Source organism: Asterias amurensis, chromosome 4 (genome assembly GCF_032118995.1).
Source record: "Asterias amurensis chromosome 4, ASM3211899v1".
NCBI classification, from domain to species: Eukaryota; Metazoa; Echinodermata; class Asteroidea; order Forcipulatida; family Asteriidae; genus Asterias; species Asterias amurensis.
The window spans coordinates 10,380,220-10,398,718 of NC_092651.1; the positions used below are offsets into that span (position 1 = coordinate 10,380,220).

At 39.5% G+C, this 18,499-nt stretch overlaps 2 protein-coding genes across 9 annotated transcripts in view; one reads left to right on the forward strand and one right to left on the reverse strand.

Moving 5' to 3' along the window:
* The first annotated feature begins 5 nt into the window (after positions 1–5).
* The window catches only part of LOC139935711 (calcium uptake protein 3, mitochondrial-like), a 201,568-nt gene continuing 183,074 nt past the window's right edge, over positions 6–18,499 (forward strand). For 6 of the 7 annotated variants that reach the window (XM_071930249.1, XM_071930251.1, XM_071930250.1 and 3 more), the window contains exons 1-2: positions 6–138; positions 15,208–15,651. In XM_071930249.1, the coding sequence (XP_071786350.1) occupies positions 15,235–15,651 (417 nt within the window). In that variant the 5' untranslated portion in view covers positions 6–138; positions 15,208–15,234. The remainder of the gene's footprint in view (positions 139–15,207; positions 15,652–18,499) is intronic. The other variant, XM_071930255.1, reaches the window with a different exon arrangement.
* LOC139935713 (fibroblast growth factor 16-like) overlaps positions 3,401–18,499 on the reverse strand; it is a 69,059-nt gene continuing 53,960 nt past the window's right edge. For both annotated transcript variants that reach the window (XM_071930256.1, XM_071930257.1), the window contains exons 2-4: positions 11,976–13,017; positions 7,572–7,675; positions 3,401–7,169 (exon numbers count right to left, since the gene is read on the reverse strand). In XM_071930256.1, coding sequence (XP_071786357.1) covers positions 6,966–7,169; positions 7,572–7,675; positions 11,976–12,435 — 768 coding nt within the window. In that variant the 5' untranslated portion in view covers positions 12,436–13,017 and the 3' untranslated portion in view covers positions 3,401–6,965. The remainder of the gene's footprint in view (positions 7,170–7,571; positions 7,676–11,975; positions 13,018–18,499) is intronic.

Sequence of the window (18,499 nt, forward strand, 5' to 3'; positions counted from 1 at the left end):
TTTCACAAGACGCCGTCGCGCTGTCACGTTGGACCCCCCACTGGACTGGCCTGTTTTTCTTGCTTTTTGAAGTGGAAAGTGCGACTCTCCGGACTTCACATACGTCTCTGGAATAACTGAGGCTTTCTGGAGGAGCATGTAAGTTTTAAAAACGTTTTGCTTTTCTATTTACATTTTTTAGACCACTTCAAAACTAATGTTTTTTTAATTTTTGAACATGTGCGCCAAGTGTTTCATAGAGTAAAGTGCGCGTGCGCAAATGATATTCGTAGGATTATGTACACACGGTGCCAGTGACAGGTTGACACGAATTTAAAAGGCCTACACCGGAAACTACTCACGTGAAATGAATGTGTTGTGAGAATTTCCTGTTCTTTACCCCCCACTTGACTGACAAAATTCATTCTTTTAGAGAAATAGAAACACGGTGTTTAAATGCTCATAGATTTTGCAACTCATGACACGGGGGCAAACAGCCCTCAAGTCATCGACTGATTGGTTTTAAACTACATTTGATAAGCTTCGTAATGTGACTCATGGCAGTTAGAAACTCGATTCTCAAACCAAAAAGGAAATTCCCGCTAAGCTCATTTGGCCAATTCGCGGTTTGGGGGACAGGCACAGTTGTTGGGGAAGCAAGAAATCCGCTGGCGACATTCAGAAGTCAGCAGGTGTGCTTGTGTGTCCATTGTGGGTAATGCTGTCTCCTTAGAAAAAAATCTGAGCTGCTGACTTTAGTCTTTAGTGTGACCAAGGGAAGGGCTTGCATCAGGAAGTAAATTAATTAGGGGGACTTACATTTGGTTACATACAGGATCCACTGCTGCCAAGGTGACAAGTGGCACTATTAATCGAGGACAATGCACTGATGACTATCAATGAAGGGGGGGGGGCACTACCACCCACCTCTGTCTTACTTTGGGGCGTGGCTGAAAAGTTGGATTTGGAGCTCAAAAAGCAATGAGTCAATGAGTGATAGAAATGAGGGGTGGTTGAGGTGCTCTACTCTATTTTGTGTTCCCCCCTTTGTTTAGTACCTGGTTAAGTTTTGCCTGAAAGTAAAACTTCTTTGACTTGGTGGAGACCGGTTGGTTCATATTTCCTTCAATGCAAATGCGAATGTTGACGTCACAGATTGGCAATGTATAGTTTGCATCAGTTGACTTGTGCTCAACTCCTGCGAAACATTCGCTGCAAAAAAAACAGCCATGTGATGTCTATGTCATAATTCGCTTCGGAAGTATGACCCGGACTTAAGAGGCACGGACAGTATTTGCAATCTCTGTACACTTTTGCTTTATTTCTTTGCGCTGGGATAGATAGTGTACAAACCTTGACTACGCCTTGAATCAATATATACAAGAACATTTGAAATACAAGACTGAAAATATGTTTTTCTGTTGTGTTATGAAAATTATCCTCTCCATGGTGTTTATGTTTATTCATATCTTCACCCATAACAAGCTTTTCAGGATTCTTTTTTGGGGTAATTTGATATACACAGAATTTTTGTAAACCAACCTAATTTGTTTTTACCAAAAAATAACTTTCCTGTCCGCAAGGGGCTTTTTAAAATCCTCACATCACAAAGACAGGAACTTGGCTAATTGTATTGATCTTGGTCAGATTATTTGTGAGGCCTCCACACGCAGGCTAGGTGTTATGTGTAGGGGGCTGCTTTCATTTCTTCTTCAGTTTTTAGTGTAGGCTACAATTTTTGTCCACTATTGGTAGTTACTCATAACAATTGTCAGCATAAGAAAGTAACTTGGTAATGAGCAATGACGCGCTGTTGATAATGTAAAACATTGTGAGAAACAATTTTTGAGAAAGAGGTAATTTCTAGCTTTAATTATTAAAAGACTTTAATCCTGAGGCAAACAAATTAATGCGACAAGGGTGATCTTTCTTTCATTATTCTTGCAACTCCAATGACAAATTTAGTTTTAAAAAATCACAGACTTTTTACATGCATATGTTTGGATACACCAGGTGATAACACTGGTCTTTGACAATTATCACATGAAGTTGAAAGATTTATTTGTAAAAATTCAGTGGCACAACTATTCATTTTTGGGGGAAATGGGAGGGGTCTGTAATGTGGGTAGTGACATCATTTTAGTGGGGCTATTTAATGTGTCCCAACCATTATTTTGAGCTTTTTATTTTGGGGGCGAGGGTGCTGAATCATTATCATAGTTGATGATACCTGAGCTTTGTGAACATAAAATTCATGCAACCTTTGTTTACAAAAAGAGTGACTTTGTACATTTAAATGTACATTACATGATACTTTTCTGTCGGGCAAGATGCTACACCTGTACTATGTTAACTTTTACACATGTACTAGCTGGCATGTTTTTATCGAATTTGAAGAAAAAAATTAGAAAGTAGAATATCTCAATCAAATAAAAGACTTTTATTTCGTACGATAGGCTTTGCACAAATCGTATCTGCATTATCTTCCAGGCTCTTTGTAAGCGTGATGTCACTGTCACCACACGGGTTTATTTTCCATGGTCAATTATGTGGCTCCACTTTTCAGTCTACACGAAATGAATAGCGCCCTCTATTCTCGCTGCCGCCAAAAAAGAGTAGCTTTTATTTACCGTTCCGTCGCCAGTCTTGGAACTTGTCTTTGATTCGTGCATTACAACTAATAAACATTTAACTGCAGTGAGCACATGACTTTATTGACTCTATAAAGACGATGTGAGACTCCAGTTTAGTGGGGTGTTTGTTTGTTTGTTGTTGTTGTTTTGTTTTTTGGTTTTTTTCAGGGTTTTTTTTCAGGCATGATATTCTTCGTACTTAAAGCCAGTACACACTTTCGGTAAACAGTATTGTCCAAGCCCCACACTTCGTGTATCACAACTTATATATAAAATGATAAACCTGTGAAAATTTAGGCTCAATCGGTCATCGGAGTCGGGAAAACGGGAAAACCCACTCTTGTTTCCGCGCGTTTCTCCGTGTCATGACATGGTGTTTAAAATAAATCCGTAATTCTCGCTATCGAGAATTGATATTGTTTTAATGTTTTCTCAAAAAGTAAAGCATTTCATGGAACAATATTTCAAGAGAAGTCTTTCACCATCACCTTCTGTAAACCCTGTAAATATCTGTAAATCTGTGAACTTTTTTTTTCTGTACCGAAAATGTATAATGGCTTTAAGTCTGGGATTTTTGTGATTAAATAGCTTGGAAAGTCATTTTAAAGCCTACACCACGTGTATTATAAAGCTTAGCCCTTGTATTGTACTTGATAAAATAATCCTACTTTTTTCCAAGGACCAAATATCATGCCTGTTGTTATTTTGTTGTTGCTTTTGGGGGAGGGGGTGGCATTGCAGACAAACAAAAATAATATGTACACATATAACAACGATTTCAGGTCGATTTGTAACACAACTCATTTTTTATTTTTAATACTGACAAAGTAACCAGCACATCTTTCGGTTTCTTTTTACTCATCCTACTTTTCAGTAGAGCCCTACCTCGATAATTGGCCTTAACTTGAACAATATCCAGCCCAAGCAACAACCTAATCCAAACGCATCATTCAACCAAACTTGTTTGCAAAGAATTGGCGTAAATCACCTTCGAATCTTGCTTTGAGTGCCAAGTGGTAATTCGTTAATACTCCTTGAATTTGTTGTTTCCACTAACTTAAAAGATTTGTTAACTGTATTCAAATTAAATAATCAAATACGTTAGCCAGTTTAAAAAACTCACAATCAGTTTATTTTGGCGTTCGTCGATTTAAACACTTTTGAGTTGTGTCAGAATACCGTGAGATTTTTAAATAAATAATCCATAATCTCGCCAAAATATTAAGTGAATTGGATCATACTATTGTCATTAGTATTTACAACCAAATTAACATCGCCCTGCATATTATTTCATATTATTTTGGCTTAATACTTTCACTTGAAACGTGTGTTTCTATAAAATGTTTCGGTAATCAACAACAATTGTATGATTATAAGGACACTCTTAGCACCATAATTTCGTCTATATATGTCCAATCCAATTTAAACTAAGAATTGCAGGGTGGATCAATTATTCTGATGCATCTTAAGTAGTGACAACTACAATCTTCCTAAAATTATGCCCAATGAACAACCCAACTCCAACTATACTCGGAATATTATTGTATGCATCCCTTCTCTTAACACAACCTCGTTGTACTGCCGATTACAATACAATGTCTATAGGTGGTGGTCCAATCGAGTTTAAGTCTTAGTGTCCTACTGGTGTAAGTAGTACTTAGTCCTTAATTAACTGCACTTCTACTAAGACAAAAAGTATATTAGTACTTGAGTTATCTTGTAATGTCTTACCACTTGGCTTGCATGCAATAACCATTCTTTATCGACAGGCCTTCCTTTGTGTTTTTGTAAACATTTTAAGTTAATATTTAAATTACAGGATAACTGTGTTCCGAAAATGTTATTAAGTTTTAGTATTTACAGTACACATGACTGAGATAAACTGTCACGTGAATTTTGAGTATAGAGTCTTTACTTACACGTAATATAAATTACATGATTGTTGCAGACGTAGTAAGATTCTCACGTAAAAATTGCGGGAAAATCCGAAACGACACTTCAGCGAATATTAACAGTATAATGTTATTAAGGACTGACCGTAATGTTTGAGTAATGGGCCTACAATTCATTTAACATAGTTATAGAATTGTCTGTCAACTATAGTTATCATTTGCTAATATTTTCATATTTATAACCTCTTCATTTTCTCACACTTCTCCATTAAAAAACCTCTATACAGCGACTTTCCTTTCTCAGTGTGCACACTTCTAAGGGCGTCACACACTTTCGAAGTTAAATTCAATAAATACACCGTATAAATAACTTACGTATAAAAATATCATCATAAAAATATATCCTCGGATGTTTTCTCATAAATATTACAGAAGCACGCATCAGCACTTTAGTGGGCTGTTCACAGAAAATGACTAAGTGGGACTGGGTCTCAGATCCACAAGCTTCCTAATTTAACCCATCAATATTTTAAAAGCATTCATTACTTTTTACGATGAAAGTGTACACATCTAGAGTAGGCCAGTTTTTAATGTATAATCAAACGTTTTCTAGAGGAGCTATTCGGTGGGCATTACTACAAAAAAAATGGCTCGAATCAAAATGTATTTCCCAACAGGTACAATGTATCACTACTTCGGAAAGTGTGATAGACTGGTGATAGACCACAAACACGTAGCACTTGGAACATTTTGTTTGTGAAAGGAAAAGCCAAACCCTTAATTAATAGGGACTTGTGTATTAAGACCGTAAAGCAATGGTAGGCCTATACGCATTTTTTTCCGAGGAGGAAAGGCCCGGGCGGCCTGCTAATAAGACCTGGTAACAGAACGTCACTCTACTTGTCTGAAATCTCTAATCTTGGCAGCCTGAGCCCCTTTTTCACGGTCGGCTGATGCCATAGAGGTTAAACCAGGTGTGTCGGCAAAGCGACTGATGTGTGCAAACTTAGTGAATACCTTCTTATTGGAATGACTGACAGGGGATCGGACACCACGAACGGGTGGACTCTCCCCTGAGCAACTGAAGGACAGTCCCAGCCAAATTGGATACCGCCATTAACAAAAAGGCACAGCTTCTTGTCCCAGACGGAGGTTTTTTTTCTGTATGAATAGATCAACTGTGTTTAAATTGCCGTCAATTACTTTGCATTGGGGAACAGTATAACACAGCTATGTGGTTTAATATAGGCGTAATCATGCAAGCCAGTATTGGACGGTTGTATATACCGATTTTACCAAAGTATAAATCATGAACATACCACCTTAGATTTGTCCTGTCTTACTTAATCTTTTTATTGCAATCATTGCGTAGACACTGATTGAATTCGGCGGAAGTCGTCATGCCCAAATATGGAATTGAACTAATTCTCGTCAGCCAATACATCCGATTTCACGACAAATCTTGTTTGAATCCCAACACAATAAGCCTTATTAGTCTCCAAGTCATACAGCGATTAGCACATTTATATGGTTGTCTGACTTCTGCACGACCTTATGAATGGGAAGCTTATGATAAGCTCAATCAGATGCCCCAAGACCATCAATGCGTTTTTTTTAAAGTCCTTACATTATTTATCTAAGATTCTTCCCAAGTGCTTAAATCAAATCGAATACGCTTTGTCTCAAATTGTGTTTGTCGGAATTGGACTTATTTTGTTGGGGACCCAATCATGATGGAAATGTGGTCACTATTTAAAATGGAAGTTGTGCGATGTCAGTTATTGTGGGGTAAAAGTCTCGCTCCCAAGGCCAGTAGTACTTAGTTTTGGGGGGAATTAACATCGGTTGTGACAAGTTTCTTAAAAAAACATCAAAAATGCGTGCCCTTTCTCCTGCGTGCATGGTACAACTAGATACATTCGCAGAAGATGGTCATCATTGTCTATATGTTTAAAATGTGTAATAATCGTAACACATTTTGCACAGAAACAATGTTAAATATTTTTTTGTTTTTCATTTTGGATAAAATCTACTAAAGATATTTAACTTTAAAAAAAATGACAGTATAGCACACAACGAACTCTCGTCAATGAGGAATACTTTCTGCACGTTATATAGATATATTTATATATTTAGTAATTGAAGACGAGACTCTGAGAGATTTAACGATAGGCACAGAAATGTTGAAGCATTATGTCTTTGGTCTGTGCTTCATCCTATACGTGGCGGTGCAGTCATCAGTATGAGGGCAGTCTTTCTGCATTGTCATGACGTCACCGCAGGGATTCATTTCAAAACCAAAAATGCACTGAGTTCACGAGACTCTCTTTCAAATTGATCCCGGCGAGAGGTTTCAAATTCTGGCTTCCCACACCACAAAGCTGTAATAATTCCCGTCGATAGAGAGTTCCTCGTCTCATTGATTTACACCTGTCCCCCTTTAAGATGATTGTTACAGGAGCTACGAGTCTTCGATGGATACCAAGAGAAACTGCGCCATTTGGTGCCTTATCTTTGTCTTGTTCCCGAGCCTTGTCCTGCCGTCTGAGTTGAGACCGATGTACCACTTCTTTTTGCCTCCAACAGGATGGTGATCGGAAGAGAACACAGTGTAGAAAGTCTTCAAGAATCTCTCCTCAAATGTGCATTCGTGCGTGTGAACAGGCTGTATGTGGGAATAACAATGGATGTGATGAGTCATTTACGTCAAGAAGACTGTGGCTTTTGTTTTTTGTCAGTTTGTTATGTATTATGTAACGTTTTTGGTATGGGTATACACGAGCAATTGTTTCATTGGTCAAGATCCATTCAACATATACGGTCGCACTAAATTTTCATAAAGAAAGATGGAAAATCTGTTGAGAATGTTACATCTCATGCTGTTCCCAATAAATAAGAGTCGAATATTGCGAAAGTCTAGTCTGTGAAAGTTTGAACGGACATCGTCAAAAACAATCTTATCTCAAACATACCAGCATTCAAAGAATGCACATTAATAGATAGCATTTGTCGTAAGAATTATTGATAAATGTCAAAGGCGGGTATACATGAAAGACCCATTACTTACCGATGGGAAGAGTTTGCCATGTCTATTCATGCAAACGTACATTCCGCTGAGTACACCTTGGATCTTGACTCGTCCAAACGACGGCGTTGTTATCCGCAAGTGAGCTGCAATAAATAAAACAGAAACACTTTTTTTTAAACAAGCATTATCAAGGCGTACTGGACCCATATGTCAAGTATATGTCTGATGAAGACGATCAGAGCATTCTGACCGAAATTTTGACTCATAAACCACCGGTTCTTTTTAGAACGATTAGAACTATAAAAAAAAAGGAGATATTCACATGGCGTTACTGCAAACCTCTCTTAGTTATATTTAAAACCAGTCTGTCGCGCTCACACAATATTATTCTTGTTAACATTGTTTTAGAGTATTATTATAGTATGCACTGAAATTATCTCGGTCTTAAAATGTTGGTATAAGAGTTGACGTCTGAATCCTAGTTTTAATCGTGCATCGAAAGGCCAAAGTGTATATGAAAATGATCAGCGACCTCACTCGGTGAGATCGCGCAGCAGCTCCCCAAGAAAACAACTTTGCACTTGCAGTGTACTATGCTTTAACACTTTTGAAGTGGCCAGTCAAGAAAACAAGACGAAAGGTAAAATACACCACCAAAGTTATATTTTTACACTTTCTCAAATGTTTAACGCAAAGGTTGTTTTATCATATGAGTCTTTGAATATTATGAGATTTTTTTAACGATTTTTTTAAATATAATTTGGAATTGAATTGAATTATTTCCATGGCTCAACATTAAAGTAGTGCACCGCAGTTTCAATATAATGCACAGAACATAAACCCATTTGCGGAATGACTCAAACCTCACATGGAACTGCAAAAACACAAAATTAATCATTATTGCGCAATAAGAACTATACTCTTTGGGTTTTAAATTGTATTTTCTTTATTGTTTCTTTATTTCTCATAATTCTGGCAATAAGCTGTTAAGGATTTTCAAACACTAGAAACACTTGCTATGGAGACGACTGCCACTATAATGGAGTGGTCAAATATTGGAATTTGGGCGCCGTTTCTTAGCCAAGTGCCTGCCAAAGTGCAGTTGCCAGAAATATAAATCACAAATCCATGCTGTCTCCAGCACGGTTTGTTTAACCGGTGGTGCACACAGCCAGTTTCGTCTGCCAGTCTCTCCCTCTCTCTAAGTTTTGGCGGGAGACCGTTATTTCAAGCCTTTTTTGGTGAAAGTTTGCACATCTTTCGGTGTCATCTTTCGTGTCGATTGTGTGCAGACGAGAATTAACGGTAGACTCGGCGCCGCGTGTTGGGAAACTGGAGCAGTCGCCAATGAGTCTATGCGCATGGCACAGACCATCTTCACCTCTTTTCTTATTTTTCTACAAGAAAGATGTGAGCTGAATTGCAAACGAAGAAGACATAGTAATTTCGGCGAGCCGGTGGCAAGTCTTGACCAAACTATTATTTGCAACTGTGATAATGAATGAATATTCTTAGACACGGATATGTTGAGTACATGCATTGTGGCCACGTAAATTTGAGGTTATTTTTGTTATCGTCCCGACACCATGTCTTATCGATACATACTACATCACGCCATGGAGCTCCATGCTCACACCCAAGCCAATGCTGCCACACTTTCTTATAGATAAGTTAAAGGAATGTCTCATGAGTTTAAAAGTTCACGGTGATACCGATAGGCTATTGCTTTTCAATCATTATGCATCAGAGTGATATATTTTGGTCATGTTTGTTCATTATGTGCCGTTGCTGCAAGTGGGGGACTTGAGGGTGCAACGGATATCCCAATGGTAAAATTGTACGCATGCATCCCACCCATCCCTTTTTCTTCGACAACCTACATCAGGTGCAGCCCAACTCAACTCAATCAAGAGATCAAGTCCCGACATCTGACAACCGAACCACCCTCCTGGAATATCAGCCTCAATAAATTGCTCAACCCTTGAACTTCAGTCTTGTACCCGTCTCACCATTCGCAGGCCAGTAACGAATTCTGAGGGGGCAATCCTTGTAAATGTAAAACAGGTCAAAGTGGGGACACAGTCGACCAAGTCTCGCCTGGTAATCCGACAGCGAGCGCAGCGGCATATGGTGACGGCATGTCCCCAGTCTCTGGGTCACGGACTATCCGCGTCGGCGGTGGGCCTAATTGCTGGGGATTTTTGACGAGTAATAATTTTCTCAATCCTCCATCAAATATTTAACATCTCCCAGAGTCTTATTTTGTGTAACTCTGTGCATTTAAGGAGACGGTTGATTTTTGAATAGAATGTGACGACGTCTACTTTATAATTAGCTGCAAAGAAAATTACCCATCGGCAACTCTTGACCAATCAAAGCAATGGGTTGTCTGACAGTTTACAAAATTTCAAAGCGTTGTGAGGTGAATTTCGAAAGGTTCTTTGAGTGCCAGAACAAAAGTAGAAAGCAACAACAAAAACCACAACATGGGCATCTTTGAACATAATCCCCAAAGAGGTGCCGCTGAAGCCAGTCTTATTGTCCATTTCGGCCCAATTCAAGTGGTTGATATATTCCCAAACCAACCAATCTCCTATCCTCTTGAATTTACACGCACACTGCTGAAGGACCTAGTCTTTACGTCAGAGCTATTTACGTACACCGGTGGTTTACAAGGGCCGAGTTGACAATACCAGGGTTTTCAGGCAAAGGGCTTGTGTTGCTTGTACAATGATTACCAGGGATTACAAAAGGGGCATATAGGCCGTTTTGTCAACATAGCGAAAAAGTCATTTAGATGAGTATATCTGGTCAGCATTTTGACGTGAGACGGGCGCGGCATAGTTTGAATCGCAAAGTTTCAAAAAGGATAGTTGTCACTTACTTCAAACTCTTGAAATGAACTCACATAATAGGGAATTGAACTGGGCAGCTATGACTACATGTATTGTGTTTCATGACTAAAGTTTGACCGTTGTTGCATTACAAAACCATATTTATCTTCAAACACGGGAATCATAGAAGTGGGACTTGATGATAAAGAACACCCTCCCTCATGTTTACTTAAAGAGGGTAACTACAGCAAGAAGACTGAGTGAAATCTGTCCGAGTAGTTTGGTTGTTGGGCTGCTGTCCATAAATGCTGCAAGATCCAGGTGTCGAAGACCACTCGAGTAACTTTTTTCCTCCAGGGCCCACTTGAAATTAATGAGGGGTCCCTGCTCTTCGAAGGCTGTCGACCCCGTGTACAAAAAGGCCGTGTCAAAGTTCGCACATCAATTAGAGAAACTCGCCCAGAAATGTCTGTCGGGACCCACTAACGTTGGAAAGCGACACACACTTTTTTCCATTTCGCGGTATGTTCTCTTTCATGTCAATTTCAGCGTGAATAAGCTGGTGACGCAATTTCTGTGGTGTGAAACGGGAATTTTGTTGTGGTGCACAGGGCACTCCCTATGTAAGAGAAACCCCCTCCTGTGTATGCCGTAAAGAGGATGGTTCCACGCGGGACCCGTCTTCAACTTATTTGCCCAAGGAAGTTAGCGAACCGAGAGAAGGAACAATATCAATGGTACAAGAAGAAAAATAGCCACGGGGTCTATTTCACCGGGCACTCAACCAGGCCCTAATTACAGGCCACTTTAGGATCATGTTTGTAGTCCGGCGACGCGTCCTGTTCGAGGAAAATCCGTCCGTCAAAAATGAAGTTTGTCGCACCCCTTTTACTTGGTTTTATTTAGCCGCAACACCTTACATGTACCGGTCTTATAGTATTCATACTAATTATAAAGACGGCACTCATTATGATACCTCTCAGGAAGGAGAGCTGAGACTTTAAATAGAATGGTTTTAGATATTCATTAAAAATCGAGCTATTCTGGAGCATTTAACTTTTTAGCACGTGGTAAATGACCCATTGGAAAAATCACAAGTGGCTCCGATTGATTTCGCAGCTTGAGCGTTAATCGGGGAGGAAGTGTGCAAATGACCCCAGCGTCTATCGTGCTGGCATCCTCCCGACGGGACGACTCTACCCGCCAGGGCGGACCGAGTACCCCTGCCGGTTACTCATTCCTGTCCCACGTTCAACTTGTAAAACTAGTCAAAATTTAGGGAAGGAAATTTCTGTCAACCACGGTGTATCTATACGTTCACCCGACGTGGTTCATCCGTCCGATTACTTGCAAAGAAATTGTGTCAAACCTGCTTTCAATAAAATATAAAGTTTTTTTCCAAGGACATGAGACAGCGCACGGTGTGTTTTGAGTCGTTGAAAGACCTTCGGAACTATGATGCATGGCAACGAACAAGTTTACGAGCGAGACGCGTGCGATTTCAACACAAGCATTACGCCGTAGGTGATTACAAGACTATAAAAGTATAAATTGATGCCTAAAATAATGATCACATATTATTACATAACTTAATCTAATATATACTTACTGTAAGGATCTGATCTATTTCTTGCTCCATGGATTGTTTCATTGTCATAGATTGCAAGCCAATAACCAGTTCTGCTGTATAACTGTTTCAGCACATTGGATTCATACTTTCGGAATCCTTCTCCGATCATCCTCCTCATTCTTGTGGATATTCTGTTGTCCTCCACAGACGTTTGTACCGTGCTGAGGATGATATTGTTCCTTTCCACCACCGAGATGTTCACTTCTGTATTATGTACAACGTTTTTTGTAATATCGCCCTTTGCGAGCTCAGTACTTTGAGTTGAAGGCTCATGGGTTTCGGGCAGGGCTTGCCGCGTTGACACAACATCAGCAGCAGCATTGAAAGTCGGTGTGGGCCTACTTGAGGATAATGTTAAACAGAGAAGGAGCAACAGTGCTCCGATGTGCATAGCTCTCCTGCTCGTTCCTACAATCCAACTTTCCATTGCGTTATTCATCTTGATATCTCTCGTGCGCTTCCAAATTAAGCGCCAGCAGACAACTCTCTCGGGGCCCGCAGGCAATACACACACAACACGCACTAAACAATTTGGAGACACTAACTCCGAGCACAAGAAGTTGCAGCGGTGCGTCACGTAAAAGTTTCCCTGTCTGTCTGGTAGGTAACGAATAGAGGCCGGCTAGTCCAAGCAATATTATCCTCTGCCACGAGGGAGAAAGATGCTGCAATGCAATATAACCTCAGAGTAGAAAAAGGGAATCCGCTTAGCGTGAGATGTGCACACTGTCACGCACTTGGCGAACTTCTCGCTGGCCCAGCCAAGGATATAGATAAACGCCCGGGGAGATTAGGCCTCTATATATGTACTTCGAACTCCGACATGTAAATAAGATGAGGTCATTATTATCCCAGCGCTCAGTGTGCTCGCTCGCCGGTCACGTGTGTGTGATCTCTCCTCCTCCGCTGGCAATCAGACAGTTTGTAGATCCGGTCATAGAGTCGATACGTCAGTCACCGCTGCGGACGAATGGTGTTCCGCCAGAAGCGTGTCGGCCCGCGGCAAATCGTGGGGGTAACCCTGTGTTTAGGAACCAAGAAAAAACAATAGGAAACTGTTAACCACACGTACACGTAACAGGCTATTAATGAAGTAATGTTTTGTTACCTGTCAATAACAACCTTACACCGGGAAGTCACTAACACAAGGAAAAACCCTTGGCACTGGCAGAACATGTGCGCAAGTTGCGTGACGTATTTTAATCTCTGATGTCCGTTCTATTTCCTTACCGCCTACGAACCATTTAATCAGAAAAAAAATAATACAGCCAAGTAAGAAGTTTCCGCCGGAAGTTGTATTTTCCCACCAATGTTCTATTTTCTGATTCCGTGGTGTTGCGGAAGGACATGCGGTCGGGGAAGCCGTTTTATACAATAGGTTAATGAACATCGGAACAACAACATGACTCACAAGTAATTTTTCACTTGGTGCATTCCCCATCAGACTGCAATCAAATTGGTGCGCTACAATTGGGCACTAAAATTAGAATATGGTAATTTGTGTAAATATTTAAGATTTAGAGTAAAGGTTTCAGCAACAAGCAGAAAACCAGGTTATCCTGCACAATTTTGCTTTGAACTTTAAATTTTACATGTTGAAATATAGCCAACTTGCTGGTGATATTTATGTTTGTGTTTTTTTTGTTTGTTAGAGAACCGTTAATTTTCGAAGCAAAAAAACATTGGTTGTCTGTTTGTTTACCGTTTACAAAATTAAATTATATTTGAAAATTATCCGAGGGCAGATCGAACATTCAAAATCCTGTGCTAAGCAAGGTAGAGTGTTTGTGAGGTTCTAAGTTACACATTAAAACCTACATCGGGATTATTTTCCACGGAATGCAAAAGATGATCTCCCAAATCGGCGCATTTTTATCTGTACACGTTAGGCCTATACGCTTCTACACACAGTAAAAAAAGCACACACTTCAAAATGTCAACGTAAAGTTCAAGTAATTATTGTTTTATCAGTCATATTCATTTATGAATGTCCAATTAGACCTATAATATTTTACGGTGTGGATTTGAGTAGCGATCGTTTGTTTTCTCGCTGCGGATCGGTACAAGCTGACCGCGCACAGCGCACATACTTCGGCGGTTAAATTCCCTCCAATGTTCCCCCTCTCCCCGCGGAGGATTCCCTGGCTGGGTTCAGCAGGCTCCAGACTCGCCACCGTGTTTATTGTGGTCGGTTCTTTTTAACGATGGAAAAATATTCAGTCAGTTTGTTTATTTTGTATATTCGCCCCCCAGGAGACTGACTTTCAGACAAGGTCAGGATGGAATCCAGGCCAATCTCTTCCTAGAGTACATCACACGACCGCCGAGAAAAAAAATGTCTGAAATAATTTTGTAGGTACCGGGCATAAAACGAGAAAGTGAAAGTCAACTTATTTCGGCAACACTCGATTGCCGAGTATGGATTGGATTGAAAAGGAAGTTGGATTTAATTGTCAAAAGTCCATTTTAGAAAATCCAATGGCTAATCATTACCATTAAATATTGTAATGCATGCGCCGAGAAGATGGGATGGGAGATCATGATAACGAGTTTCAAACATTGAGTTTGACCAAAAGAGCGTTCCCGCAACGAAGTCGTTGCTGAGATAGGCTACTTGTACGTTGTTACCCCAAATGCATGCATGATTTTCAAATTTGAAATAGAAAGATGAATTATTGTGGTGAGTGATTTTCCTATTACAAAAACCAAAACAGAAACATTCCAAGCTATAATCAAAATATTAATTCACGTATGCATGACTATATTATTGCAACCGGAGTCTAACGTTCGAAATAACCGTTCTCGTATGAAGACGGCATGTTGATTACAAAACTAAACCAATCATAAAACAAAATAAGTCAAGAGGGAAAATGTGTGCACACAATTAATAATTCTTCAGCCGTTACACCACGAGAAAACACACACAGCTATAAAAAGAAGCACGGCGATTCTTAATGAGTTTTTCGTTTGAACGGACAATGTTCTAATTTTAAAAGCGATAACAAACAAACAAATTAATTTCAAACTACAGGAAAGACAAGTGAAACGCTGCCCTTTTGGACATCAATTAATTGTTAGTAATTAAATTTACAATGCCTTGTTAAATAACACATCTAAATGCTTACTTTTAAAAGAAAATGTACTTCGGTACTGCTTCGTTCGTTGTGTAGAAACACTAATAGAATTTCAATCGGTTGTGAAATTGTTGCAGGTGTATTGCGGGCCTTTTCATGAGGACATGCCGGAACACGTAATGTGTTATCGCACAACTGCAGTGTCGTCTGCTCGATCTACTTTCCGAGAGTTTAGAGCCCAGACTACCCGTACTGCTTTCTGCAATACACAAAAACCGGTCAACAGACTAAACGTACAGCGCAGTCGCAGTTGCCTGACAAGTATTTCCAAGATGGCGACATCCTGGAAAATCTTTGGCCGACGGACGTCGAAATGGACGAATTTGGGTTTTCAGAGACCCATGAGTACCGGGGCGACAGAGGCAACTTCAAATTTAGCTAGATTTAAACGACTAGCTATCGGAACTTGTGGTCTTTGTGCTGCTGGTGGGGTATTCTGGTCGCAATATCGCCAACACCGCTGGGGGAAAGTGGGAGCGTTTCCGTCAACAACAGTTCTCGCTTTAGAAGTACAGCGTAAGGTATGTACCCTATTCACTACGCTCCCATCCACACCCACTTCCGTCATGGGCATTCACGAATTCGAAGAATATTCTTCCTTGGTGGTATGTAAAAAATGTCAGACAGGGTCAACATTACTACACATAAAATGCGTTTTATTAATAATAGGGTTATGTTTGCAAAGAAGTTTAGACTGTTTGGTTAGTGTTTATTGTTCAACAAAAATGAACCTGACTGAACCGGAATACAATTTTAAAATACTGGGCTGAACTGAAGACCGACTCTGTCCATTGAATACTGACTGTTTTGTAGTTGTATTGTATATAATAACCCGAGGTGTGTCGTATGTTGTAATGTTGTATTTGTAAAGTCAATGAGACTGACTCAGTGACTGCTGACTGCTCTACAGAGTTGTAGTAGTAGTAGTAGCATGGAGGAAGAATGGTCCCCCCTCCTGTGAACGTATCCAATTTAATTCTACACGTACGTAAAGATGTAGGGATGTGGAAATGTTCCTACTCTTATTTCTATGCCTCTTTCTGTAACAAAATATCAGGTCACTTTGCTTTGCAACAAAGTATCTTCTTTTTTCATATTTAACAGAAAACAATATTTTCATATTGGAAGATAAATAATACTGTTTAAGACTGAAGTGTATTGTAAACTATTTTTTTTACAGGAGAACTGTACAAAATGATTCATATAGTTGCAATTATTGTAATCCTGATTCCTTCTGACGATAGATCGCCATGATCGAATTGTTACAATAAATTTAGCATTTCTAAAAATGAAACAATTCCCAAACGTGTTGCATGTTCTAAATTGCAGGCCTGAAACTTCACGGAGGCAACGGAGGCAATTGCCTCCATGTCCCTTGGTCATTGCCTTGGTGCCCTTGAAATGCTCCAGTACAAATTTTCAATTTCATCATAGGGTGCCCTATACCAAGAAGAAAATGTGTTGGTGCCCTTGCCCTTTCAAAAACGAAGCATACAGCCCTTAAATTGGGTCCCTTATAATAATTTTAGAAGCAGTATCAAAAATATTAAACTTTGAACACACGGTTAGCAGTTGACGGTTCCAAGGAACCACCAAGTGTATTCTCTCAGGAGGAATTAAATGAATACCGCAATTTACTGTTTATGACTTGAATTACTTCAATAATAGTACATGTACTATTGCATCCATGGTATACCTACCTGCCAGAGCTAGTAATAAAACACAACATGTTTTTACTGGCACTGTGCCAGCTTTTAAAGGCCATTGAATAATGTAACCCTCGACATCCCAATGTTTACAAAAGAGCCATACAGCCTGGACTTCCTACAGGCATCTGTGTACAGTACACAGCTTAGCGGAAGAAAACATTAACAAAATCTTACGTTTTATGGCAATTGTAAATACTAGGCCTATCAGAGTTTGTAATATTTATTTCGCTGATTTGCTCTATTTATGTTCAAGGACAATTCTTTAGGGTGTTAAATGTTTGCGCAGGACATACATGTTATCTCTTAGTCTTGGGCCCACACATCATTAATTATTTAGTATATATTTTGAAGATCCAGACTATGAAAAATACCTTGGAAAGTGTTCGAAATTATGCTTTAGATTGTTGGTTTCATGGGCAAATCAGCTACCTGACAGTGTTTTTGTCGTTAGTCCGAGACTGAGACCTGAAGGTCCATTGGGAAGACTAGGCAGGCAACTTGAGATCGGTCTCATGGATGTGTGTTACTGTTTTACTTTTTTTCCAGCTTTGTTTATAAGGATTAGAACAATTTAGTGAAAGCGTTTCCCCCAAAAACAAAAACAAAACTACCACCAGAGTGGTCCCTTGTACTTCTATGATTACACTGAATTGCCTTAACGTAATTTAAAGAACTGTATGTACAATACACTGTCCAATTGCACCTTGGATGGGTGTGACACAAACAATTGCCATTTTTAAGAGTCCTACCCATTACGCTTTCCTCAAGTTTGCTTAGTTTTGCTTTATTATTGTTGGTGTACAGTATTGCATGCCATTGTTTGCAATGTATACAATTTTGAAAATGATCCGATGATAGAACACATAATACCATCATTTTTACTGCCTGATTGGTAAATCTCATGCAGGTTTGTTTGCATGGTATTTTCTTCAAAGGATTAAAGGGTATTTTCCAATTAAACTCCATTTGGACACCCATTTATAAAGACGATTTCTAATTGACATTTAACGATTTTTAAAAGCTAATATTTTGTTGCCGTCTTGTTTCTGAACCTGTTGTAATAGCTGATCATCGACCCATGCCCAGTCTAACAGATGCGCCCTAGGGTGACATGTAAAGGCCTCATCATTACAATGCAGTTTAATCTGTTTTAACAAAATCTTGGCTGGTATTTCAAAAGTACAGGTCTTAGTCAAAAACATTAGGCTAAAACTCATCCAAATAGTTAGTCCATTTATTGTTTGTAGTGCCTTTTCACCGTGGCCACTGAACCATGACCACAGGGACTCCGAAAAACAGTTGCCTTTGTATGCGCATATCATCACAGTGCCTCACCACATGTGGCATTAGTACTTCTTATAAGGTACAGAAACTGGAATGCCAGTTTATAAGACTTTCGCTGCCTTTTGCGTAAGAGTTTTGCAGTTGTGTCTTTTGAAGCGAACTGCTTAAAATACATTAAACAACTGAAACATTTCAGAAGTTCAGAGTTGCTAAATGTGTTAAAGACATTGGACACTATTGGTAATTGTCAAAGACCAGTCTTCTCACTTGGTGTATGAAGAAACAAACCTGTGAAAATTTGAGCTCAATCGGTCGACGGAGTTGCGAGATAACTGTGAAAGAAAGAAAAAACACCCTTGTCACACGAAGTTGTGTG